Here is a 25,833-nt window from a genome sequence, read left to right as displayed (position 1 = left end):
GTTTTGGAGTGAAAATAGCTTCGAGTGCAAAGGGTTAAGAAGATGGCAGATTTTTCGAAACGTTTGAAAACGATAAGAATTTGGCGGAGAAGTTCTGTTTGCGAAGAAGCGATCGATTTGAGACAGCCATTATATTTTTGTGCCAGAGGATGAGCCACAGTAACCCTAGACGCGAAATCGATATACGGCACTTTCGAAGGAAATCGTGGCGTGTGTTCCCCTTTTTACGGGGGCAAACTGGTCTCGGGAAAATGGTCCGCGTCGCTGATAAAATGACGTAAAAACGAATCTTCCCCGAGATTATATTGAACGACGCCAACAACCCCATTGTCTGGCACCTTCAGTGGTCTGTTGTAGTCTAGTTGTACTCGAGATTGACACTAGTGTCGCAGCGGCGAGGCTTCGTCAAGCACGCTTGACGATGGCATTGACGGATTTAAAGATAGGTTATTGAAGCGTCTCCTTGGGGTCACGGACAAAAGAACCAGCAAATGCGCCGTGTAAACGTCTGAATAGACAGGAGAAACCTCGGTCCAAGGTGGACGTGTTTCTGTGTCTCTTCCAATGATCACGCCCGTGATCCCTTACGCATCAGCATTCATCGCGAATAGGCTCGCGAGATTCATTCAAATCCCGTTTTTTCCTCGCTTGAAAACTGTGCTCTTCGTCGTTCGCGCTGGGTACAATGTGCACGAGCAATAGACCACTGCTGTACCATTTGCATCATAAGCGAAAATGCAAAATTATATCATCAATACGTATCCCCTTTATCACCAATTTTTTCTTTATTATACTTGAACGGGAAGCTCCTAAAAAGTAAGAAGGATCTTTAGATTTCAGAAATTTGTACAAATTTTGTTTCCAGTTATTTTTTTTATTCACATTTTTCCGTAGTCCGGATTTGCCAAAACGTATGCTAAAATTCAATTTTCAGTGTTGACATATTGCTATTAAACAATCAACTCTTTTTTTACCCTTTCTGGACGAGGATTTTTTAAAATATTGGTAGTATTTTCCTCAGGAATCTGGATCCTACATTAAAATCTTCAGTTCTGTGAAAAACTATAAATACATACTGCTCTTTTGTTACTGCAATAATTAAATCAATTCTTTAGGAGCTGTTACACCTGTCTACGATGTCAAAATAAAAATTCGTACATAAACTCTTTAATACTAAAGCCGTCCAAAGTCATCTGTGCATTTTGGTTGCCTACACGAAGGCGTCTGCACGCCAGGTTGCCTTCGGCAGGGTTGAACATCTGTTTTATCGACCTTTCCTATGTGGGGCATCTATATTCGAATTCCTGATCGTGCGAACATAATCACTGTGCGTAATCTGTTTCAGGTGAACGATCGAACAAAAAGTCGGGAAAACAGTAAGCCGGGAGAGTCGTCGATCGATCACACGAGGTGGTGTCCGGACGTTCTGTTTCGGCAACCAGGCAACGAAAACACAATCCTGTCTTTTCGATGTGAAACTCTAATTTTTCGACTAAGCAAAAAAGAAACCGCGAAAAAGAAAAACATACAAGAAACTAATGTCTAGCGTGAGCGTAAGGAACGAGCAAAAACATCTGCGGTATTTGCAGAGTTGAGCGGCAGCGGCCGCACGATTCGAAAACGAAAAACGATTTTCTCCAAACGCTGTTAATGAACGCTCGAAATTAACGGTGGGACGAATATTCGGGATTTCGGAGAGCGTCGTTGTCGGTACACGGCCGATCGTCGGTAACAGTTATCGACCGGGCGCGTCGTTATAGTTCGCGGAATATCACACGGCGCAAAAATTGTTAATCGGAGGACGCGCCACATCGAATAACTGTGGCCGATAATGCGCCGCTTAACCGCTCCATCGGCGTTAAAATTACTGCGTACCAATTTCCGTATGAACATTGCGAAACCGTATCCTCGACGCAGCGGCATAGTCATTAATTATCGATTATCCTCCGCCTTCCACCCTCTCGTAGTTACCGTGCATTATACCTGCTCGTTCGAGGAATTAATTCGATCGAGAACAAGTGTCTTCGGGCACAGACGGGGGCCAGGACGTAGCATGATTTTGTAAAATTATTCGATCGAGGGAAAACTGTTGTCCCATCAGTTTCACTGAAGAGAACAGTCCCTGGAAAAGTTTTCACAAAGACTGTTTCACGACTCAAACCGTTAATTAAATGGTTGTGTGCATTTCGATATTAACATTTATGCCGGTCCCTGGCCCTCGGCTGCGCCTCAAGTGTATATATATATACGAGCGATACGACAAACATTGACCCGGTAGCATTTAAAACGATTCGTTAATTTACTATGCTACTGCCTTGACGATACAATGGAAAAGAACCCCTAGTTCAAGAACGAACGCGAAATGACTGCCGTTGAGGTTCTGTACGAAAGATATTCTCGCTGGTGCAATGCACAGCGGCGGGAACAAATGTTCGTACACCGTTGCTTCGAATTGACAATATTCTCAGCTTAACACTACCGTAAAAATTTCTTATACCCGATCGAACTCTGCGAAACAGTTTTCGATGTAAATAATTTTTAATGTAGCGTCGCACTGGAATTGGTATCAACGATAAACAGGAGATCGGGTGTACGAACATTCTTTTCTCCCGGCTGTTATGCATCGTTCAGAGAGTCCATTCGCAATTCCACCACCGTAGTACGATTTGTCGTGGCGTAGCGATCCCCGATTAGATTATTATATAGCGTTTATCTTTCTCTCGAGATGTCGACAGATGAAAAGGAAAGGGTCTCTGTTGTTTTTTCGAAAAAAAAAAAAAAATAATAAAGGTGTCCGTTAACTTTGTCTTCCTCCGGCTGAAATGAGAAAAAGAGATATGGCGTCGATGGCCGGCGCGTTCAGTTCATCGAATTCCGTTAGTTTTTAGAAGCGCGCACACTCCTGTCGTACGATTTCCGTTCAGGCTGACTACTCTGTTCAGCTCACCCATGTTTTGACTCCTAGCTGTGTTTACACTTAAAACCAGGTACAATGTTTGTGGACAGAGATACGGTCCGTTGTAGAATGCAGCGTGCGCTCCAACGCAAGAAGAAATTTCGCGATTCCAAAGAAACTGTGGCTGCGGCCTCAGCATTACTGATGCATTCATTTCTACAATTTGTATTTTTTATGATTTCATGGCAACCATTCTGTATTTTTGAACCTGCTTCTTTAAGATCAACGTTGATCTTTCTATTGAAAAGTTCTATCGGATAATGGAACATTTGTAAAACAAGTCACGCCATTCGAGGGTTAATGAGGAAAAGAACTCTATTAACGATTAGTTAACAGCTTGTTTTTACAATGAGACTGATGTGTTCCAATTAATATTTCATTTAACCGTCGATCCGCTAATTTCACTAAACCATTCCAGTGTTTCTTCTTGTACCTTGTACAATAAGCATTTCGCATCCGCGCGCCCTGAGTTTTATAATCGACTGTATATATCCTCTCTTATAAGTAATACATATACAGTGTTCGATGTTAACTATGTCTTCTATCAACGGTTTCCAAACTTTCCGGATTTTTCTGCGACACCCGACCGCAGTTTCAACGACGAAGTTCAATCGGCTGTACAAATTAAACGAACTCCTGTGAAACGACATGTAATAACGAGATGAATTAGGCACATTTTGCAACAATCCCAGTTTACAAATCCTGTCGTTGAAACGGGTTTTCCTCGGAGAATGTTGTACCTAAGTTTGGGAACCGCTGCATTACATGATAAGCACGATTCGATAATTAATACCATTTCTCTGAAATTATGCCAACGATCCTTCTCGACAAGACGTGTAATCCTTAAGAGGAGAATGAGAAAATGAAAAGAACTCTAAGAAACGTCAATGTATACAGTTGTTATATGTGTCTCGTATTATCTCTGAATGGAAAATCGTAAACTAATAACGAAAGCCGAATGAGCATGAAAATCAAATTAACATAACGCAGAGTCTCAAGCGTTTCTCGTGGAGCCAGGTGCCTAATCGGGGACGAATTAGGTCGCGGCCTCACGAGGCGTTCCATTGAAACTATAGAAATCAAACCCTTTCCCCGGATACAAGATTGTATTTGTTTTTAAGTCTAGATGTATACAGAGCAAAATTCGATGAATAAGGTCAGCTGGTACAGATTCTGACACGTCGACCTTGCACGACGCGTCCGAGTATCTACAGGCCGTTCCAATTGACGCGTTCACCTAATCTGTCTTCGCCATCTTGAATAACGGATGAAAAATTTGCAAAAAATGCAAAGATTGCGGTTGTACAGTGTGACCGATGTTCAGTTGCACTTTCGCTCGACTGTATTTGTGGCCTTGAGGCGTAAAAAACAACTCTGTCTCCCATGTATTTTGAAAAACAGCAAAGATAGCGGGTGGCCATTGTAATTGGAGCGTCCTGTATTGGTTTCTCTCGTGATACGAGGATGCTGTGGTGATTGGTCGATCGTAGGCTAGATTACATATGTAACACCATATCATCATTACGTATTAAAATGAAACAATGGTAAAAGAAAAAAAAGTAAAACGAATCTATCGATAGGCTAAGGTTAGCATTGTCTACGTTCTATGGTCTCTTCTAATTGCTATCATTAAACGTCTATTAAGCGTAATTAATAAACCTGTGCTTCACCTCTCTCTGTGTGGAACTCGATGGAAGTTCTCCGTGTTTTAACTGCATTGTAACATAGCAGATTGTAACGATAGAAGAATGATTAAACGCGACCGATTACATGTTAACCGTCTTTCGAACGCGGGCGAGCGATTCAAATTGTTCTCAGTTTTGGAAGTCGAAACGTAATCGCTTCGCTCGTAACAATTATACACAGTCTATAATCAAAAAGCGTTTGCAACGGTCGCGCCGCCGTTGCAAAAGTTTCTCCGATCATTCGATCCTGTTAAATAGTTGAAATTCGTTAGTGGGATCATCGCGAGGAAGAACTATCTCTCCTGTGGGAGTCTTTTTCTTTGCATCAGATCAAAAACAAAAAAAAAAAAAAAGAAACGAAGGCGCGACGGTAATTGGTTAATCAAAGGATACGGGAAGATGTCTTGATAGAAAGTAAAGCTGAGGTTTTAGTTGGCTAGGCAATCGAATCAAATAAACATTTCCTAAATCAAATATCTCGTAGTTCGTGGGAAATCGTCAGCGATTTATTTACAAGCTGACGTTATTACTGAGCGCAGAAATTGTATAATGTATCTACTTACTTATTAAATAATTGTGTAACCGTTACACATGTAATAAAAATCCAATGTTGTCAATAAAAACTAAATATTATATACAAAACGACCGACAGCTTCTGTTGATCTAAATACGGGATCCTGACCTGGCGAATTAACCCAATTAACCCATTCTTGGAGGGAATTCATTTCTCTTAATTGAAGCTTGTTATATGGGAATCGTTCATGTGAAATAGCATAAAATTCGCAGGGTTTCTGTATAAAGACAGGCACATTTATTTATCAAAAAAACATTTATCAAAATTACAAAAATTCGGCGATAAAAGTGTTGTTACGTAAACAGTATCAAATATTAAAAAATTGGACGAATTTTTCGTATCTCTTTCCATAGAATACGAACGAAGTTATAAATATATTTGTATATATATATTTAAATCAGCCTACTGGCACTTCACGGCAGGAGTTAATACAGATCTTGACGAGGACTTCACCTCTGGACGGAATAAATGTACTACTTATCCTACACGTACAAAAGTGTTATATAAAAGTCATATATAATGTGTAGACTGTGGATCTCTGTGCTCGATAGACATTCTCTTTTTCCAATAATCTTAATAAGTTGAAAATATTTTAAATTGCACCTAGTCATTTTTACGTATAAAATTCGCAGTCTAATAATTCGTCAATTGCTGGTGGCATCTATGCTACTAAGATCGAGTAATACTAATTGTTCAAACATTTAGAAATGTTCCGTAAACTGTTATGTATAGACATGGAGTATATACAGGGTGTTTCAGCAACTGGGACAAGCTATATCTTCAAAATCGAATAAAAAATTTTCATTTGCTATAGACGACGCATTTTTGCGTCAAATAAAATACTCGTATCTTACGTATCTTTGCGCCGAGCTGTAAATGTATACAGCTTGTCCCAGCCGCGTGGAACATCCTGTACACTCCTCGAGATTCAAGTTTTGATTAGTTACTCTATACAATGAAAACTGCGGATGAAAACATGCGGCGACACTCGTTGGTTTCACGCCATGGAAACTGAAAGTTTTCTGGAGTACGCTTTCCCTTCCCATTCCTGGTCAGACGGCACGGCAGTATGTCGCAATTTGCAGAGCCGCGAACCATACTTTAGCATTACAATTATAATGCAAACTACAAAAAGAGTCAAGCAAGCGGTTGCCGGCCAGAATATGTGCAATCCCATCTCGGCTTCTAACTTAAACTACTCCGACAATTTTACAGCTTTACCCTGTGTATCTGGTACACCTGTTTTGAAACTTTGGCTATAGAAAGTGTTAATCGGTCTGACACTCACGAAGACGTAATGTTTGTGACTGATATCTTAATACATTCATTCAAAATATCATGTGTTTCCTCATGTGCATAACATCGGCTCTAGTGTCTAAGGTCCTCTAGTTGATATTCGATTAGATTTCACTCTCTCGCTTTTGCATCTCCATGTATTCTTGAGATTGTGGAGTGGATGCAAGCGATTTGGGATTGTGGTACTGCAAAACCTGTTTCTCTGGCTGTAGTATACGTCCAGGTTCTAATTCGCTTATGTCCAGTGGAGGACTTTTGTGTGGTAGTACCGTCCACAATGGTTGTATCCACCTGTTTCCTGTTTCGTAAGAATAAATTTTAGTAATCGAAGGAAGCTGAAGTTAATAGGAAAAGATTATGCGAGACTTTGAAAATTCACTTACCAGTGAAGGGACTCTGCCAATACTCCCTGTGACGAGAACAGAAGCAAAATCCGATATTCAAAATGCACAGGACGACGAATATGAAAGAACAGATAGCCACAGCAACATAAAATGGCGTGAAATCACCGTACTCGTGCTTCACGAAGAAGGGATTCTTCAGGTAATCCTCTCGCTCGTCTAGAATGGACATTTTTATAAATTTTTAGACTGAGTAACTTCTGAAAAAAACAAAGACAGTTTTCCCTTATGTACATAAACTTTTACAGAAATTTGCGAATTTATTCATTCACCGGAAACAGGCGATTAATCGAACCGATATTTAATAAACAAATTGTTTTTAAAAATTTGTGAGTTACGTACTTAAAGGATGGCAACTTTATTTGGCAACGCAAATGCTCTTAAATTATTATTAGATGAAACTGACGTTGGAATAATTTGGAAATTGCAAGAGGATTTGTTTAAAAGAGACGCAATTTGGCGTCATCTGCGCTGAGAGAAGCGGAGGCGTGGCATGAGGTCAACATTACGAGAAAGTGTGTTTAATTCTTTAGCTACTGTACGTGGATAATTGTTATGTAGTAGAATAGTTAATATAATCAATTGGTTGCAGTTAAAATGTTGATGAAGGCTTTGAAAAGTAAAAAGTAGTAACTCTCTGAAGATCTCAGATGGGCGAATAAAATTGATGTATTCGTATGCTACGTACCGTTCAATAATTTCTGTTTCTCCTTGAATTCTTATTTTGAATATTAGAGGAATTTGCGTCAGCGAGTGTTAAGTGTAAAATAGCACTGGGTGTTTAGTATTAGAAGTGCGATGCATTCGACTGGATTACAGTCATCACTAGACGCATTGGAATCTGTTACAGCAAGTTGTATTTGGGCGGGGCGAGGCATATGGTGGGAGAAATGAATGCGTTAGGTTCCATTTCCATGTAACAATAGAACGCACCTGTTGTACACTTCTAAAAGAAATTCGTTTATTGTCTACAATAATGCCGAAATCATTCAATAAACCCGGCACATTTTATGCCTTCTAATTATTACAAAATTCTGCTTGTTATTCTTCTTCTTGCGCTTACACTTTATATATCTCAAAAATATTTCTTAATTTTTACATAGTAAGATGCATTTGTCTTCTTTCGAAATTCCGTAATTAATTATTAAATATAGATTGAATTCTAGAAGCAGATAAAATAATAAAATATAATTCTAATGGGTAAATGTAATGGCAAATGATTCTTGCCGCTCCAGCCATAAGATGTAGTGCACATTTCGGCAAGAATCATTTGCTCCGGAAAATCTGAAAATAGCGCCATTACACGTAGCGGCAAAACGCTCAAACTGTTCGCCAATTGTTATCGACAGAGCAACGGAGATTGAGACTGGTAGCGCCACGTACGGTGAAATACTGAAACTTCTAGCTAATTAGTTTCGCGAGTTAATGCTAGAGGGAGCAGTCAGTTAATGTCCCAAAATAATTTACATATTAATTTATAATATATAAACAGAGAGGAAATGAGAGTGCTCACGCTCGGGGCTTTAGTGTCCCCACTTTTCCTGCATCATCTTTTTAGCCTGGAACATAACCTGCCTAATCTTTTTAGCCTGGAACAGAACCTGCATCATCTATTTAGCCTGGAACAGAACCTGCATCTACTTTTTAGCCTGGACCAGAACCTACATAGAGACCCTCTTTTAACATAGAAGTAGCTTTATAATAAAAAAAAAAAGAAAAAAAAAACATAGAAGTAGCATCCACTCTGGTATTATTTGGAATCCGCTGCTAATCATGCAGGTAAGATGATGCAGATTCTGGTCCAGGCTAAAAATTAGACTAGGGGACAAGCACTATACCGAGGACACTAAAATCCCGGGCGTGAGCACTCTCATTTCCTCTCTGATATAAATAATAATGTATATATAAATAATTTATATATTTTTGTATATTTATATGCTACATTTTAGTTCTATTTTGTTCTATGTTGTATATGTACATGTTTAGCATTCGACGACACGAAATTCAGTAGTATAAGTCATGTGACAAGTCAGACCGTCAAAATTCTCCGTAAATCGAATTTTCGATTCTAGTAATCGATGATAGTAAAAGAGGTGGCACGACAATTCGAAAAAATTTCGAAATTAACTTTGGTTTGAAAAGAGTCACACGTGCCTAAGTTTTATGTCTTCGCGATAATGGATTGATAGATTTCTTATTTTTAGCTGTTTAATATTCATATCAATCTTTTCGCAAAGACGTCTACACTGAACTGGATAATAAAACAATATACTCGACCCACGTTGATCATCGTGGACTTTGTAAGTTTCCGTAAGTCGCATTTCTAATCGAACAACCACTCCATTTTACTCTTGAGAAAATACGTAAGTTGCTATAATCCGTAATCAATTTCCGGATGATAACGCGATAAGTACCAGAGTATACCATGTCTAGATTAAATCACACAATTGCACATTGTATACGCATGATATTTGATTGGATATCGATCTTTTGATTTTATTTTTATAACGGTTCTCAGAAGCCGAAAAAGTGTTACGCGACTGATTCATCAAACATTCGAGATTGAAAATCCCGATTGTTAGGAAATATCGTACATCGAACGATATTTGCTTGCACACATGCATAGTGATATATCGATATCGCTGTAATATTTCGCGTGATTTGACGTCTGGCGAAGTAATTAAGATATTCTTATCTCGAACATCAAGCGATTATTGATTATAACACGAGCAATGCTCGAGACAGTAGCAACTAGATGATTCAATGATAATGCCACAAGCGCTGATAATGCGCGTATTTATACATAAGCACATATCCGAAAGCCGATACTCTTTCCGGCCGCAGTGAGCGGATAGTACTTGGATAAGCGATTGAAAAGCCCGAAATCGGACCGTTCGATTTTTCTTCGCAATCTCAGCAAAGCAAGTAAAATAATTAGCATTTTATTCTTATTAAATAGCTGCTCCGATTAGAACTATTTCACTACAGATGTTCTACGAGGAATATCGGAAAAATATAACGTATATTTCTTTAGATAAATCTTGATTAATAAATACTGTGCAAAGAACTAGAAATACTGTACCATATTTTCGCGAAAATTCTTAACAATTTAGAAGAGAATGAAAATTACAATTTGTTCGTTTTGCTTGCAGATTTCCCAGCAGTTGACTAACAATGCGTGGGCTTTTAAGCTGCTTGGGAGTTGTGCTAGCTCTCGTGCACCTGTCGCAACAGGTATGTTACAATACTTCGAAAATGAGAAATCGAACAGAAACCTAATGTTTAACATTCGCAGGTGTCAGAGCAAGATAAAAAAGACTATTACATCGGCGCTGTGGTGGAGTACACGCCGGAAGTTGTATGGCTCAACCCGGAAACTCTGATAGAAAATGCGAAACTGTACTCGCAGTTTATAAAGAACGCGAGTTTGCAGGTAAGCCTTCCTTATTTGATCCACTTGCAATTTTCTTATTTTCTCGGATAGTTCTCACTTTTCATTTCATATTTTACAAGGGAGCCGACATCATAGTGTTCCCGGAGGACGGTTTAACGTCGTTCTTCTTCCCTGACCTACCGAGAATAGATCCCTGGACGACATTCGTACCTACTGCCGAGGAGAAGTACATCCCATGCACTCAGAATCGTGCGGGCATCAGCGACGTAAGCTCAACCCTTTGATTCAATATCGTTCTTTAAGTTCCCCCACCGTTAAACTTGTTGATTTTCGCAGGCAATGAAGTTGCTGTCGTGCGCGGCAAGAGAAAACAAGATTTACGTTGTGATAAACCTTGTTGAGAAGGCTTTAGGCGCTGATAGAGCGTACCATTATAATACCAATGTGGTGTTTGATCGAAAGGGACAGATAATTGCCAGGTAAGTTGATTAGCTACTGCAGATCATTCTGTGTTCTTTGATACTCTTTCGTTTTTAATTACTTTTTGATGAAACTTTTACCAACATATTCGTGACATTTTTCGGATGAAAATGAGACCAAACACGGTACAATTTGGATCGTAATTGTTTGATTCGCGATTTAGTGGAACCTCGATCATCCGAGTACATATACAAATCAGAAATCAGTAAAGATTTAAACTACTGAAGTATACTGAGCGCTAACTATCTCTCTCAGTGCTAACGTTTCTCAGCCAGTTTACTTTGGTGCTCACAGATATCGCAAAACGAACCTCACAGGAGCCGAAAAACTTCTTGACGTGGAGAATCCATCAAAAATCTCTACCTTCGACACCGATTTCGGCGTCCGTTTTGGCACGTTCATATGCTTTGATATGATCTTCTCGACTCCCGGTATGAACATGACGAGGGATCTAGGAATCACGGATTTCGTATACACCACAGCTTGGTTCTCCGAAGTACCATTCCTGACTGGTAATTTGCGTTATTGACTAATCACGTTATTTTAGGGGACCATAATTGCAGTTCGATCGTTCTTTCAGCCATTCAAATACAGTTCGGATGGGCCTTTACTGAGGACGTGAATTTGCTGGTCTCTGGTTACAACAATCCCTCAGGATCCAACACGGGAAGCGGTATTTATTTAGGTGTGTATAGTCGCTGCATTGTTGACTTCTTGTTTTCTGCCTTAGCAGTAAATAATTGGTTTACAGTTCTATTAATCATTTTAGTCAAGTGATCTTGTTGTCCAAATATTTAGCTAACTTTTTCCCCTTTCAGGTCGCGATGGAATAGCCAATGCAACGTTTTCCTACACCAACGGCAGGAAAATGTTGGTCTCTCGGGTGCCAAAGAAGGCTCCGAGAAAGGAGAACCAAGTACAAAGGAGGAAAAGTTCCTGGGGGGACAGGGGCGAATGTTACGTGACCGATCTATGGACACCGCCGGTTCACGGGGTTCTACTGAAACTGGATATATTCGACCAATACGAATCCACTGTTTTGAACGGACCGCTGTTCCACAAAACCCTTTGCCACGCAGGTTTCTGTTGCGAGTTCCATGTGAACAGCACACTCAGCCAGTCGCCATCGAGCCACTACCGAGCGTTGGTTTACAAAGGATGTCGTCATTACGGTGATACAAATTCCGCAAACGGTATTCGAGTATGCGGGTTGACACAGTGCTCCAACAGCTCCCTTTCTTCTTGCGGTATTGTTCGGGAAGATGATGTTAGGTTCAACAGCGTGAAAATTACCGCAACGTATGACGACGATTTGTCAAACAGTCATTCGATGCCGAGTATTCTGGACACGAAGCTGCTTCCGTTTGATGATATTAGCTATGTTGAAGAAAAGGTCGGCAATATAACGCGTTTGACTCTTGCCGTGGACACGCCTAAGGACGATCTTGTTGCTTTTGCAATTTACACGCGAGATTATTGGTATGACCATATCGTTTGAGATCGGTTAGACGATTGCTTGAACTGTACATAAACTTTTAGCATAAATAAAAAATGTAATACAGTATTAAGACAAATGGACCTTGCCACCTTTCTTCCTGAAATCGAAATGAGATATCCATGTACTTAAATGTATATTAAATTATATTTTTTAAAAAATTTCGCTGCGGTTATATTTGTTTCCTGGTAGCCACAATACACATGTTCTCGAGAGACACATCGGTGGTAGTGTAGTATACTAATCTGCTTTCGAATCCAATGCTGTTCAAAAATTCCAAGCGTCCCCAGTTCAACAGGGTCTTCACTTTGCGGCCGATAGCTTCTCTCTCACTTGATGTCAAGATCTTTGCATATCTGAAATGATAAAAAGTCATAAGCTTAAGTGTACTAAAAATAAAGGAGATTAAGAGTGGAAAGTTTGCTGAACAGTGTAATCAATCAATGGCAAAAAGTAATTCAGAAAAATGTGTGGTCGATTACCTCGTGTTTTTTGAATCATGTTGCTTGTTCGAACCACAAGTAGCCCAGCTGGCTATGCTACATAAGATTGGGAATTCCGATAACGTGAATCCGCATTGTTCGAGATAATGTTTCCCGACATACGACGCGTATTCGCATCTGTGGTGGCAACAGAATGCAATCACTATGCCGTTTACGTTGCAGACGGGTTTATCTTGCATTGCTCGGTGCAGGCAACTTATAGTCAAATCTGTAACATAATATTCTTATTAAAATACTTGCAGACAAACAGCAAATAATGTATAGGAATTGTACTACCTGTAGCTACCCCACACAAATGTTTAGCAATTCCAACTTTATAATCAAATTTCTGAATCTCTGTGATGCTGTTCAGTTTCAAGTCAGCAATATCAGCTCGTATTCTCTGTATCACCAGAGGAGATTGTTCACTTTTGAGTTTATTGTCACTCTTGTGTCTGTGACTAGAGCGATCTACCAATAGAATGCAACTGTCTTTTCTATCTTTTATTATTTGTCCTAGCCAGTAAGTCAGTTTGCCTTTGCCTGCTCCAAACTCAATGAAGCATGTACTGTCTTTCATCAGATCTGCACGCTCCAAGTGAGAGAGCAAGGATGCATTTTGTGAAAGGTGTTTCTTAACAGCTTTCCCACAGGATTCATCATTTATTTTGCTTTGAAGAATCTGGTGTTGCAGCACTTCCTCCGGGAAGCATGGCAGCTTCTCTGAAAATAACATACAGGTTTTCAATAGCTCATTTTAGTGAAGTAACTCTGATATTGCTTAGACTCTTACCGTAAGCAGCTTTGACTTTATCAACGACCGTGTCTACAACAAGTTGATTCAGCTCAGAGAGTGGTACATGTTGCGGTGTCTCATATGTTCCGTCCACATTAATTCCTTTGACTATAAACGAAGGTTGTGAGTCAATTAATCGCTTAGCATTACACACCTTCAAGTGCTTGGACAACCGTGATTCATAGCACGTACTGTAAAGGGTCTTTACACTTTATACGTACGAAGAAAGATGCTGTTTTCTGAACAAGAAGAAATTTACTTACTGACTAGGATCAAGTGGGCATTTTACTCTCTTAGCTCCATCATCTCCATCTACTGAAGCATCCAGTGAACTCTCCTGATGCTCGCCACAATATTGGTTTCCTTTTCTCACTGTCATTCGACAATAACGTTTCTTCCGTTTTACAAAATACATGCAATGATTCTCTTCTCCCATGACGACTATTTACTTGTTTTAAAATGTTGAAGCAATTTGAACATAACCTAACAATGACCATAGGGAATTTGAATCCATCGAGACATGGTAAAACAGAGTGAGACACTAGGGGAAAATAAATTTCATTCGAATTGTACCCTTATCACAAAGTCTTATCCTTTATTTCCAATTTGAGCCCACAAACTAAAAATTCCCAATATTTTACTTAAAAAAAGGACTAAATCAATATTTACGTAGTCGATAAAACAGAGAACCGATATATGCGCTACCGGTAAACTAGAAACCTACAGCGCTAAAACAGGAACGGTCTGAAAACTGTTTTATCTACAGTAATAAAATAGGAATCCGCAGAAAATTGCTCAACCGACAATAATCCGTTGTCGGTAAAACAGAACTTAAAATTATTTTAAATTATTAATATTGAACGCTGTAAAGTATTTTAGTTTTACTGTACGATACATCAAACGTTACATCATACGTCGAAAATTTATTTGCGAGTCTCGGCTCATTGAAAAATTCATGTTCGTCCGATCAATATTCTCGCAGCTCATGTTTACGGTCTGCTCGCACACATTAATGGGCTTTGCGTAATCAGAGAGCCAATACCACGAGAAGAGAACACCGCATGGGGCCTGGCGAGCCAACACGGTCGCTAGTTATCGAAACATCGTCAAACGGACGACACACAGCCAATCCCTCGGCGTCGATACTCGTTTTTTGAAAAGTTTCCGGTTTTCCTTCTGCGTCACGATCGATTCTCACCTGAATGGTCAAAGGCGGAACCGTGATCAATTAATATTCAGCGTCCAGTAGGTCGCGGTACGGTTTGACCTATATTTAAATTCGTGCCTGCTAACTGGCTCTCGAAGGCACACGTGCCACGGCGTTGAGTGCAATATTATCTTCCGATTTCGAAGAGCGGCGCTCAGATTTCATTCGTCCTCGTTCCTGGTAATTATATTTCCACAATTAACCAGCGCCGCGTGCACCGTTACGTTACAGTGAATAGAACCGGTAAAGTTGCTTACGCTGGTTGATAAAGTGTCGGTTTTGTCAGCGAATCGGTTTGCTACATTGTCCTGATCGATCGATCGCAAACCCTATTGTTTTCTGTGCGTCTACGTCCGACGCTTGACGTTGGGTACAAACTACATGTTTCGTAATACCGGCGTAAGTTCGTACGATTTTCTTTCGAATATACGATCGGAATATTAAATTCCAAAATCAAATCATCATCGTTCATCTTTTTATTAAATATTAAATCAGGTACCAACTCCGCAAAAAACAGTTAAATCCCCTTTTCCGAGATACTTTTGTTGGTTTAATGACTACTAAAGAAAATAAAATCACTTTTGCGCGATGTTAAAATAGACAATATTCTCTTCTATATTTCGTGAGAGGATATAAATGCATTCTAATAGAACAGCAGAATAATTAGATCTCTTGAAACCTCAGAGAAAAGTTTAACAAGATTCCACAAGAAATAGTATTTTCATAAATATCCTCGGTCTACTAACAATTCATGAAAAAGAATATTGTCTCGGTATCAGAGTGCTCCAAATGCGTGATACTTGAACGCCCAATGCTTTCCGTATTGATTTTTGGAGCACACAGAGCGTCGCCTATATTTTTCGGATGACGTCATGCGTAAAGAATCTGTTCTCCGATGTAGGTTGAGTAGAAAGAAGATTATGAAAATAAGCAGTCGGAACTGGCGATGTGAATAAACTTCCCGTACCAATGGAAACACGTGACTAGCCCACGTGTTGCGACCTCTCTCGCTGTTTAGTTTGCTGCCACGTGCCAGGTAGCGGCGACCTGTTGCCTCCTTGTAACACTCGAAAAATGTGTACGTCCAGCACCGAGCGCGCCTGGCTCTATCATATCCGGGAATTTTGGAGGAGAAAATGGTGCTTGATACTCGGCCTAATAGCTATACTGACGGGCATTGTCTTGGTACTACGACTGTCAATGCCCGAGACGAGTCAACCGACTCGTGACACGTATATGGATATCGCGCAGCAAAAGGTGTACGAAAGTGGTATGTAAATTCTCCTAGCACAGCATCGAAAGCTGCAAACTTATAAATGGACTCGAAATTATATCTGTTTACCACTGAAATGGGAAAAATAGAAAGATTTGAGGAATACTGGGCCCACTTAAATTTATACTAATTATTATTGAACGTGCAAATATTAATGATCTACTCTATCTCTTTGGGGGTGCCAATTACTGGGCCTATATTAATTCTATGAAGTCCCTTACCTTATGTTTCTATTTACCATTTCGGTAGAGATGAATATTAAATTTTCAAAGTACATTTTGAGGGTCCACTTAAGGGTTAATTTCTGACAGAAAAAGATATTCTTTGTCCATTTGAAGTCCAGAAAATGCATGGTTAACCGCAGCCGGTGCACACGAGGTTGTCGATCGCACGCGACGTAGCAGTTCCTTTGGCCAAAAAATGGCGAATTTCATTCGAAAAATTTCAAATTTCTCTATTTATTTATTTACAGTTTCTTTTTTCGGGAAGGTTAACACACTCAAAATAAACATGGAACTTTGTGACCATGTTTCGTAAAGAGTAATCGGAAAAACGGTTCTTATCGAACGGTACAGGCACAGTCGCGTTATCTGATAAGGCATGCCGGAATAGATCAAACAATGATTCAGTAGTGTTATCGATTTCTGTTGTGGGACGACAGAAAGCATGTGCGTAAGATAATAGAAACGATGTTGAATGTATTTTTCTCCCACCGAAGTATTCATCCATGAGATAAACGACAATTTCATGTGCATTAATTTAGTGTTATAAGCGAGGAAGTTACGTTATGTACACACAATGATAGCCTACTTTCGCAGTGTAATTAGCGTCGGCGATATTACCATGCAAGATTACTGGACTTCGAAGATAGTGTACTCAATTCAGTTTTTTGGGAAATTGTCAAAAATTTATGAAAATCACCTGTAATGAATTTTCAATTACTGAAACTCAGGGCGTAATATATTGACGATATTTGATCGATTTTTTGCCAACCTTGAACGGTATCGATAACGTCATTTTTTTTTTACTGCTGTTGCAGTTTTGAGTACGTGGTACAACTTCACTTTCGGTGAGTTCAGACGATTAATCATCTTAATGCTTGTCGTTCGATAACAGTGTTTGTTATCAGGAAGGAGAAGGTCATTTCCTGTGTGGTGTTCAAGCGATTAATGTGCAGTTCAAGTACACACTAATACAATAAAGGCGTTTATTTATCTATCTAATACGACCACCTCACTGTAGCAAGATTATGCAATCTTGCCAACTTTTGCATTCACGTTTCCTGACCTAGAACTCTGTGACAGAACGATCACGTAATTTACAATAGAGATTGGGCACATTTTTCGTGTTTGTTTTCGTTGCTGTCGTTTGTGGAAGTAGTGTATTATTGTTGCATTGCTATGCTATTTCTGTGACGTCATTTGTGTTGCATAATTTGTCCTTATGGCGTAATTAGATAGTTGTTTTTCTTCTTATTTTACTAATGCTAATCTTTTAAGCATAAATGAGTCATAATCCACAGGCAAGGGTCGAACAAGTTGAAAGGAATGATTTTAGTCAATTTTTTCAGTCAATACTGACATTGTTAAAACTAATTATGCACTTGTAGCTTCTAAAAATTATTATACAAAATTTTATTGATCGATCTATTTTATTGATCACTGGGAAAATTTTTACTGCTTACTTCCAGTTTGCATAACTCCGACTATAAAATTTTAAATTTGCATAAACGTCCGCAGTTTAACAATTATTTTAGCAAAACGTCGATTCTGATTATGAATTTTAAAGAATAGCATTTTTCTCGAAATCACTTTTTCTCCTCGAGCCATAAACATTGTAGTTTGTGCAAATATCGATATTCGTTCTCATGTCCGACCGTCGATAACGAATGCTATCTGCAATTCCAATAGCGTACCTGTTGCATGTCTGTATGAAGTCGAATATGCATATACAGATGCCACGTCACGAATACCAATAAGCGAGTCCATCTGCCGGAGTTATCATAGACGATTAACGCAGTATATGCCCGTGTGGAATATAGAAAAGATTTAAAACATTTTTGTCATGCTTCATTCGTGGCTCAAACTTCATTTCGAAAAGGGCGCAAACTTCCATAAACATTTTCTGTTGTCCCCTGTCTATTCCCTTTTGCCCACGATTTTGACGATTTCATGGCAGCCATAGATTCATGCAATTTCATTTTCATGCATTTTTTAACCTACTACTTTGACAATATTAAACCTCTTGTTGGACTTAAATTTCAAACTGTCTCTTCAGGAAAGTCTTTGAGAAAACTTGTCCTTCAAGAAAACGTCTTTACGAAAATCTTTGAGAAAAATTGTCCCTGAAGAAAACGTCTTTAAGAGAAATTGTTCTCTAACTTTAAGCAAATTCTTTGGGACAAAATTCTTCTTTGAGAAAATTCTTGAGAGGAAATAACAGTCCCTTGAAAATGAAACTTTAACAATGTTTCTTAAAGAGCAAAGCACTATCGGCACCACAGTGCTGATAGGATCCGTAAAAGGAGCATAAAAATTTAAAAGCAATTTCATGACTTCCCCGACGTTAACCGAGGAATCATCGTTTGTCCCGTCCGGCGATTCTGATGTCAAGAAGCTATTTGGCATGAACCAATGACCCGAGGAGTCTAATTTAATTGTGTCACGTGACGCGGCCCGCGCTGCTCTGCTTGCTAGATCACGCCGCCCATGATAGCAATTAAGAGCAGTCGATGACTGCCGAAGCATACGTTTGTGATTTGATTGTAGGCGTTCCGTGGTACAATGGGAAGAAATTATCGCGAGATTCACCGGAATGGAATCGATACCTGACGGATATCCGAAGGGATTGGATATCCTGGAAGTATGATTCGAACGAGTCTTATAACCTTGAGAAACCGGAAGTGGAGGACCAGTCGATGGGGCAGGCGCAAGCCATTCGGGATATTTTCAAGGACAAGGTAATTTTTAACCAGCTTGCTGTGCATATACCCAAAGAAATAAACATGTTGAATAATTCCTCATCTTTACAATCTCAGCAATCGTGAATTAAAAATATTTTTATTTAAAAAAGTCTTTTCATATAAAAGATACATAGATATATATCGATACAGATTTCATGAGAGGAGATTAAAATTTTTCACCTGGTACTTTTCCGACGAGGTACAGCAGGGATTTCAAAGTCGTTAGAAGGGTATGTCAGCCTCCCTAACTAAGAGGTTCTAGGATGAGTAAAAGGATTTCAAGATTACCGAAAGGACCACGGGATCTCTAAAAGCTGGTGGAGTCGCTAAGAGGATTTTAAGGTCATTGGGGGCTTTTTAGGCTCCCTAAAGAGATCCCCGGTTTACCTAGAAGACGTCGCGTGACTGATATTCCGTGCATGAAACGTAATCGACCAAAAAATCAAACTGGAGCTTCCTGTAAAGTGGACATTCGTATGAATTTCAGACCACAATACACCGATTCGTGCTAAAAATGCATTAAAAAAGGAAATACACACGTACACACGTCTTCTAAGTCAGGCCTGGGCAACTCGTGGCTCGCGAGCCACACGCGAATCCTCTCCCCACTCCTGAGACCCCCCACCACGCTTCTATGGAGTGTCGGAGAAGGGGTGGTGGGCTAGGAGGTTGTCTTCAAGAGAGATAAAAGTGGCCAGTGGTGGGGGAAGCTGCACACTGGTAGTGGGGGTCGTGAAGCGACGGCGGGGAAGAAGTTGCCCAGGCCGCTCATTTTTTAACTCCAAGGTCACAATGATGTGGCTCTTTTTGATTTCATTTTAGTCGAAACATCGACGGTATTTTACAAAAATGAGACCTTGAAAAGAATGTTTTCCGCCTATACAAATTTCTCTTTTCTGCGCAGAGCAATGGCTTCTTCGTGGAATGCGGAGCCTACGACGGGGAAACACGAAGCAACACGTTGGTCCTGGAACGGTACCTCCGCTGGACAGGCTTGCTGGTAGAAGCGGATCCGCTGAACTTCAGCAAAATGTTGCTGAAGAACAGGAGAGCTTACCTGACGCCCACCTGTCTCGCGATACAGCCGTATCCCTCGGTGGTACGAAAGTTCGTAGCCTGTCGCAAGCTATTCCCACTTACGAAAACACTCTGACACGCCATGCACTCTACACTCTATGTAATCTTTGTTGCTCGTTCTTCATGTTCGTTCAATTTGCAGAACTCGTTCCTGATGGCGAAGAACGTGGGACGTCTTCACGAGCCTGACGCGTCCGATAGTCATCTGCCGAACACGGCAGACGTGGCACACAGTGGCGTGCACGTTTCGGTGCAGTGTATTCCCTTCATCGACTACATGCTGGCGCTGAATGTCACCACCGTGAATTATTTTAGCCTCGATATCGAGGGCAACGAGCTTCAGGTGTTGAAAACGATTCCGTTCGATGAGATTAATATTGAGGTGAGGCTTTTTTTCTGATCGTTAGGTGTGCAATTTATCTCGTACATCATTTCATCGCACTCGGAGATTAAACATTTCTTCCGGGCTGCAATATATCCGTGATTATCTCATTTTATGAAACTGATGCAATTGACTCGCTTAAATGTTCAGCAATTTATTAAATACAGAGAAGTTTGATGGGAAAATATATTTTATTTTGCGAATAAAAATGTAATAGAAATTAAAGAAATATAAAATAGTATTTTCTATTGAAAAACAGAAATTTAATAGAATTTTATTTTGGAATTATGTTGCGATTTTAATTTGCACACCTAAGTCACTATCTGACGTCCTCTTGCCATTTTCATTGATTTCTTATTTTGAGGTGGCTAAACTAAGGCAGATATTGTGGAAATATTCAGTGTACATTTTGTGGAATGTTTTTAACGCATTTTGCAACATTGCAGACTCTTTCGGTGGAGTTCTCACACGTCGAGAATGGCAAACGTGATCTGATCAATTTCATGGAATCAAAAGGCTACAACGTCTACTCGTTCGTCGTGAGAAAGGACAAATTAGCTCACGATATAATATTCGTGAAGTACAATTTACAGAATACCGTTCCGTTAGAATGATCTCTTAGCTAGTGAAAGAAATTATTTATTTGTTAGTTCCTAATCTGCGTTGTTTGCACAGGCATTCCTATAGTCGCTAGTCCTACGTACCAGTTTATGTTGACTGCCATATTGGTCATAAGCGAGTTACAAAGTTGTTCAGTTATTTTTAAAATTAATTTCAACCAAAACAATTTACGTAAACCTAACTACATTAAGTTAGAACGTGTAAAAGTAAAATGACATTTCAGTTTCAGAAAATTCAGATTTCAAAAATTAATTTCTATCATTACAGTTTGTTTAAGTACTGTATTAAGATTTGTAGAACCCGAAAGAGATGGCAGATTTTCAAAAATCGCAATCCTTTGAACTATGCAGTTTCAGTCTAATCAGCTGAATTGCATTTTGCACAAATTTGCGGTTGAACAATGATCGCGTCGGGATGTTGTGTTGGACGTCAGAGGATTAGTTAATAGTAATAATTTTATTTTACAAAATATTTACAAGGAACATACATTTCGCATAACAAAATAAAGTGTCTCTCTCTCTCTCTCTCTCTCTCTCTCTCTCTCTCTCTCTCTCTGTGTGTGTGTGTGCGTAGGTACTCCATAAAACTCCGCGTGGTTTAAAAATAATTAGTAAAACGAATGGAGGCCGCGAGATAAAATCATCTCGGCTAATCCGTGCGATTCGTTACAATTCTCTCGTGCCGTTTTTCCCATCGTTCCGACTAGTCGCTCCACCGCGTCGCCTAAATCCCGAACAAGGGAGGAACATCGTTTACTGTACACCCGTTACAAACTACTGGAATGATTCAATGTACAATTAAAGCGACCCGCTACTTATTGCCACCTGATGAGCAATAAATTTCGAATAGACTCGACAGCGACGACTGCGAATCATTGTGCGAGCTTCCATTATAAAGACTGTACAATGCGAGGAGCGTTTTTCTCATTTGGTAGAACAGACGGGGAGGGGAGAAGTGAGGGGAGGGAGCACGAATCGAGGGGAAAGAGTTACCCTCTCTCTGCCAGTCACTGTGTCACGTGACCGGGCCGCGGTGGGGGATAGCGCGGTGGAAAGGGAAATTAGAGTGGGGGAACGAGCCATTGGTGACTCCTTCCCCTACTCCTGGGTCCCCCCACCAAGGGAGTGGGGGAACCGGTATACTGAGAGTGGGAGTCGTGAAGCGAGAGAGGGGAAAAAGTTGCCCGAGCCTGGACCACAATATTCCTCGCAGTAAAAATAATTCATTCTCGTTTCAATATACACATTCTCTTGTATTTTACAAATTTTCTGCAGTCTAGCGATAACAAAAATACTCTCCGTCGTCGATAAATAAGTAACATACTTAAAGCTTTCGGACTAGCCATCTTCGTTCGTCATTTGAGCCACTCATTGGACAAATAGATTAACTATTTTTCAGTTTCGTTGACATTTTACCACCAGATCAATTGGTGCTTAACTTTCCAAATTCAGAACAAATTTCCTTGATAATTGAAGAAGAAGTTTTGGAAATTGTATACTATTTTATCAATTTCCTCTACTTTTTGTTAACGTGATTTTGTTAATCGATTTGGCAAATGGACGGCCATTCTTATAGGTCATAGGAAAGGGACATCGAACGCGATTATGTGACACAATTACTTATTGTAACAGCAATCGTTATTGGGAGCGAGGAGAGCGTTCAATTGATGATTGTTAGTATTGGTTCCTGAGCGTTCATTGTATTATTCGCGTGAGAATTGTTAACATATACCCTCCACTGTGTTACAGTATTAACGTGCACGATCGACGCAGTGCCTTGTATTATACAAAAATAGTAATAAATGCATTTGTTCCCGCCGATTTTTTTCGAATACTCTCGATCTATAGTTAACCCTTTGCGGTCCAAGAATAAATATGGACTCCAGAGAAGCTACTTCGTTTCAATTGTACTGAAATTACTGTGCTAATTGTCAACAACTTCGTGTCCCGAATTGTGCAATTCTTACTTCTATCTGATCACAAATAATTTCCGTCTGTACGAAAACTGGTAATGAACAGCCGAAGATCATTGTAGCTAATGCTAAATAAATAATTAAGATTGCAATTGTTGTTTATTTCGAAAATATTTAAGACTCTACGTAATGGATTTTACAGTAGCAGTATTTTCAGGAAAATGGTACTTGAATGGTACCCTCAGGACATGAAGAGTTAAAAATAAATAATAAAAATATAAAAAGATGATGGCATTGCAGTTTCATGCGGTGACTATTGAATAATGTAGAACCTCCATTATCCGAATTAACAAAGGCATATGATTGCATAAATTACAGAATTGTCTTTCCCTATCGTGTTCCTTATTTTATGAAAAGAACAGTGACATGTAATAAAATGCATACGCAGCGTTTCGTATAAACAATTTACGGCTGATATATTTATAAAAATGTGTGTTTTTTTCATGAAGCTAGGAGTGTTCGGATAGCAGAGGTTCCGCGATCATTCCACGAAATCGATTCGAAGACGTGTTCACTTGTTCAACCGTGTTCGTGTACCCAGTCTGTGGGTGTGGTTGTGGCTTTCGATACGGACTTGGCGGATCCGATTCTGCTAGCGTAAGTATACTTACGGTTCACGTTTCGCTTGGCACTATTGCGGTTGCGGTTCCGACTCCGCCGAGTGTTGCCATTCGGATGATTGTGGTTGCGGTGGCTCTTTGCGCGTGTGTTTGTTCGAGGCGAGTGTCGGATTAGCCGGTGGTTGCGGGGAATGATGCTACACAGTCGATTGCTATTAGTGCGCTAGAGAGATGACGGTGCGGGCGCGATGACCGGCGATGATTCGAAAAGTAAACCCAAGATGATACTCTGGCCCGCAAAGGGTTGCCGCTATGGTCGCTCGTTTTCGTTATCAAAGGACAATTCGAACGTGGCTGACGATAAGTGTCGTCATCGACTCGGCTGAAGGACACCTATTGGCTGTCACGAATTGAAATCTCTCCTCTTACTACCGTGTTGCTTCTGTCGGTCCAAACTATCGGCGACCCCGCCAGAAGAACAACGAATCTCTGACCCCTAAAATACAGTAACAGAAAAGTCTCGGTTAATTAATATTAATCGAGGGCCGCAGAGGTTTAATACGTTGGCAAGCGGTATAGGATCTGAGGATACGTTTGGTGGCCTACGACAGGCACGGGCACGGCTCTGAGGGGCTCTACGAGCGACTAGACCACGCCCTCTCGGGGCACTTCAAGTAGAAAGAACATGGTACTGGACAGAGATGGCTATTGAGCTATGAAGACGGCATTTCTGACAGTTTCGAGGTTTATGAGACAGAAGGCAGAGTTATTGTTATCTATGGGGCTCTGGGAGTAACGAGACCACGCCCTCTCGGGGCACTTCAAGTAGAAAGAACATGATACTAAGCAGAGATGGCTATTGAGCTATGAAGATGGTACTTCTGACAGTTTCAAGGTTTATGAGACAGAAGAGCTATTGGACTCTATGGGGCTATGGGAGTAACGAGACCACGCCCACTCGGGTAAGTTTATAGTTAGTTTATAGAGAGAGAGAGAGAGAGCAAGATATTAGTCAGAGATGGCAACTTATCAAATTGGCACTTCCGACAGTCTCCTAGACTAGAAACAGGGGTTTATGTGATAAGGGGCGTAGCTATAGGACTCTATTGAGCCTTCGAAGCAACAAAACCACGCCTACCCAGGACACTTTACGTTGAGAGTACAAGATACTCGCCAGAAATGACAATTTAGGTATGCAGATGGCACGTCTGACAGTTTCATAGACTGTAAGCAGAGGTTCCTGTGAAAAGAGGTGGGGCTATAGGACTCTATGGACCTCCAGGTGCAACTAGGCCACGCCCACTTAAGGTAGTTTATACAGAGAGAACAAGGTGCTGGCCAGAGTTGAAACTTCTGCCAGTAGGCCAAAAATTGAAGTTCACGAGAAAAGGGGCGGGGTTATAGGATCCAGTGGGGCTCTGCGGGCAACGAGACCACGCCCACTCAAGGCAGTTTATACAGAGAGAGCAAGGTACTGGCCAGAGACAGAGACGGAACTTGTAACAGTAGGCCAAAAATTGAGGTTCACGCGAAAAGGGGCGGGGTTATACGATCCAGTGGGGCTCTGGGCGCAACGAGACCACGCCCACAGGGGCACTCTATACAAAAAGGGAATAATACTAGGCTGAGATGCCAAATTAACTACGAAGACGACGCCTCTGACGATTTCGTAAATCCGTTTTGAGCTCTCTATGCCCATGCCTGTGCTGCATACTCGCAGGTAATACTATGATCTACACGTTTACTCTTCAACAACTCTTCCGTAAAACTTGCAACGATGCTTCGTACGGTTCCCGGACGAAACTTTTTCTTTTCTGTATATTGCCGATCACGACGTAACAGGCAATTATGCTTATACTTACAAGCACTCGGATAATTAAAGCTCTATCGACAGGAACGTTCGACGATCGCACATTACCTATCTCCGAGACTCTCTACAACTAGAAGTATACTCGTCCATGGACACAGTTCGACCTCCGTCCAACTGTTCTCTAATACTTACACGGTTGCTCAATTAATCACAGTTTGCAAAAATTTCTAAGCAGTCTGTCGTTCACAGTTTCGCACGTTTTTGTACCGATACTCGAAAGATCATTTAAAGTATCCCCGACAAAGGACTCTGTAAAGTTGAATGAACAGAGAATTAAGTGTGTATATGTACTAGTTGGGAAACGGGAGTCTACCGAACTCGTAATTGAAGATCGCTGGTCTGTGAGAGAG

The 25,833-nt window shown here is 40.3% G+C and overlaps 7 protein-coding genes across 9 annotated transcripts in view; 3 read left to right on the top strand and 4 right to left on the bottom strand.

The window, feature by feature from the left end:
* The window catches only part of LOC143357059 (uncharacterized), a 55,390-nt gene extending 53,612 nt beyond the window's left edge, over positions 1–1,778 (top strand). Inside the window, exon 5 of the mRNA XM_076793242.1 lies at positions 1,346–1,778. Within this exon, the coding sequence (XP_076649357.1) occupies positions 1,346–1,380 (35 nt within the window). The 3' untranslated portion in view covers positions 1,381–1,778. The remainder of the gene's footprint in view (positions 1–1,345) is intronic.
* Positions 1,779–5,429: 3,651 nt separating this feature from the next.
* Positions 5,430–6,404, bottom strand: Wrm2 (wurmchen 2 transmembrane micropeptide). The gene has a single exon (XM_076793248.1). The coding sequence runs from the start codon at positions 6,390–6,392 to the stop codon at positions 6,213–6,215; it is 180 nt and encodes a 59-aa protein (XP_076649363.1). The 5' UTR covers positions 6,393–6,404; the 3' UTR covers positions 5,430–6,212.
* A 211-nt stretch (positions 6,405–6,615) lies between these two features.
* Wrm1 (wurmchen 1 transmembrane protein) lies at positions 6,616–7,775 on the bottom strand. Its single transcript, XM_076793246.1, has 3 exons — positions 7,601–7,775; positions 6,895–7,112; positions 6,616–6,809 (listed from the first exon to the last, which is right to left on the bottom strand). The coding sequence occupies exons 2-3, from the start codon at positions 7,082–7,084 to the stop codon at positions 6,616–6,618; spliced, it is 384 nt and encodes a 127-aa protein (XP_076649361.1). The 5' UTR covers positions 7,085–7,112; positions 7,601–7,775.
* A 1,950-nt stretch (positions 7,776–9,725) lies between these two features.
* LOC143357026 (vanin-like protein 1) lies at positions 9,726–12,348 on the top strand. Of its 2 annotated transcripts, none has more exons than XM_076793169.1 (8): positions 9,726–9,833; positions 10,065–10,146; positions 10,208–10,345; positions 10,426–10,572; positions 10,643–10,785; positions 11,081–11,298; positions 11,367–11,471; positions 11,605–12,348. In XM_076793169.1, exons 2-8 carry the CDS (start codon positions 10,087–10,089, stop codon positions 12,282–12,284), a joined length of 1,491 nt encoding a protein of 496 aa, XP_076649284.1. In that variant the 5' UTR covers positions 9,726–9,833; positions 10,065–10,086; the 3' UTR covers positions 12,285–12,348. The 2 variants fall into 2 exon arrangements, with proteins under 2 accessions (XP_076649284.1, XP_076649285.1); XM_076793170.1 differs by having other exon boundaries at positions 9,758–9,837.
* Positions 12,349–12,368: 20 nt separating this feature from the next.
* Positions 12,369–14,058, bottom strand: LOC143357034 (tRNA:m(4)X modification enzyme TRM13 homolog). The gene is made up of 5 exons (XM_076793191.1): positions 13,823–14,058; positions 13,557–13,750; positions 13,061–13,486; positions 12,764–12,992; positions 12,369–12,637 (listed from the first exon to the last, which is right to left on the bottom strand). Exons 1-5 carry the CDS (start codon positions 13,993–13,995, stop codon positions 12,454–12,456), a joined length of 1,206 nt encoding a protein of 401 aa, XP_076649306.1. The 5' UTR covers positions 13,996–14,058; the 3' UTR covers positions 12,369–12,453.
* Positions 14,059–14,637: 579 nt separating this feature from the next.
* LOC143357042 (protein Star) lies at positions 14,638–22,901 on the top strand. 2 transcript variants are annotated; one of them, XM_076793206.1, is made up of 7 exons: positions 14,638–14,946; positions 15,668–16,036; positions 17,079–17,108; positions 18,808–18,998; positions 19,906–20,100; positions 20,221–20,460; positions 20,907–22,901. In XM_076793206.1, exons 2-7 carry the CDS (start codon positions 15,841–15,843, stop codon positions 21,072–21,074), a joined length of 1,020 nt encoding a protein of 339 aa, XP_076649321.1. In that variant the 5' UTR covers positions 14,638–14,946; positions 15,668–15,840; the 3' UTR covers positions 21,075–22,901. The 2 variants fall into 2 exon arrangements, with proteins under 2 accessions (XP_076649321.1, XP_076649322.1); XM_076793207.1 differs by lacking the exons at positions 14,638–14,946; positions 17,079–17,108.
* Positions 22,902–23,497: 596 nt separating this feature from the next.
* The window catches only part of Ethr (ecdysis triggering hormone receptor), a 65,935-nt gene continuing 63,599 nt past the window's right edge, over positions 23,498–25,833 (bottom strand). Inside the window, exon 7 of the mRNA XM_076793185.1 lies at positions 23,498–24,109. Within this exon, the coding sequence (XP_076649300.1) occupies positions 24,017–24,109 (93 nt within the window). The 3' untranslated portion in view covers positions 23,498–24,016. The remainder of the gene's footprint in view (positions 24,110–25,833) is intronic.

Source organism: Halictus rubicundus, chromosome 9, assembly GCF_050948215.1.
Source record: "Halictus rubicundus isolate RS-2024b chromosome 9, iyHalRubi1_principal, whole genome shotgun sequence".
Taxonomy (NCBI): Eukaryota; Metazoa; Arthropoda; class Insecta; order Hymenoptera; family Halictidae; genus Halictus; species Halictus rubicundus.
This window is presented reverse-complemented; position numbering and strand designations above follow the sequence as displayed.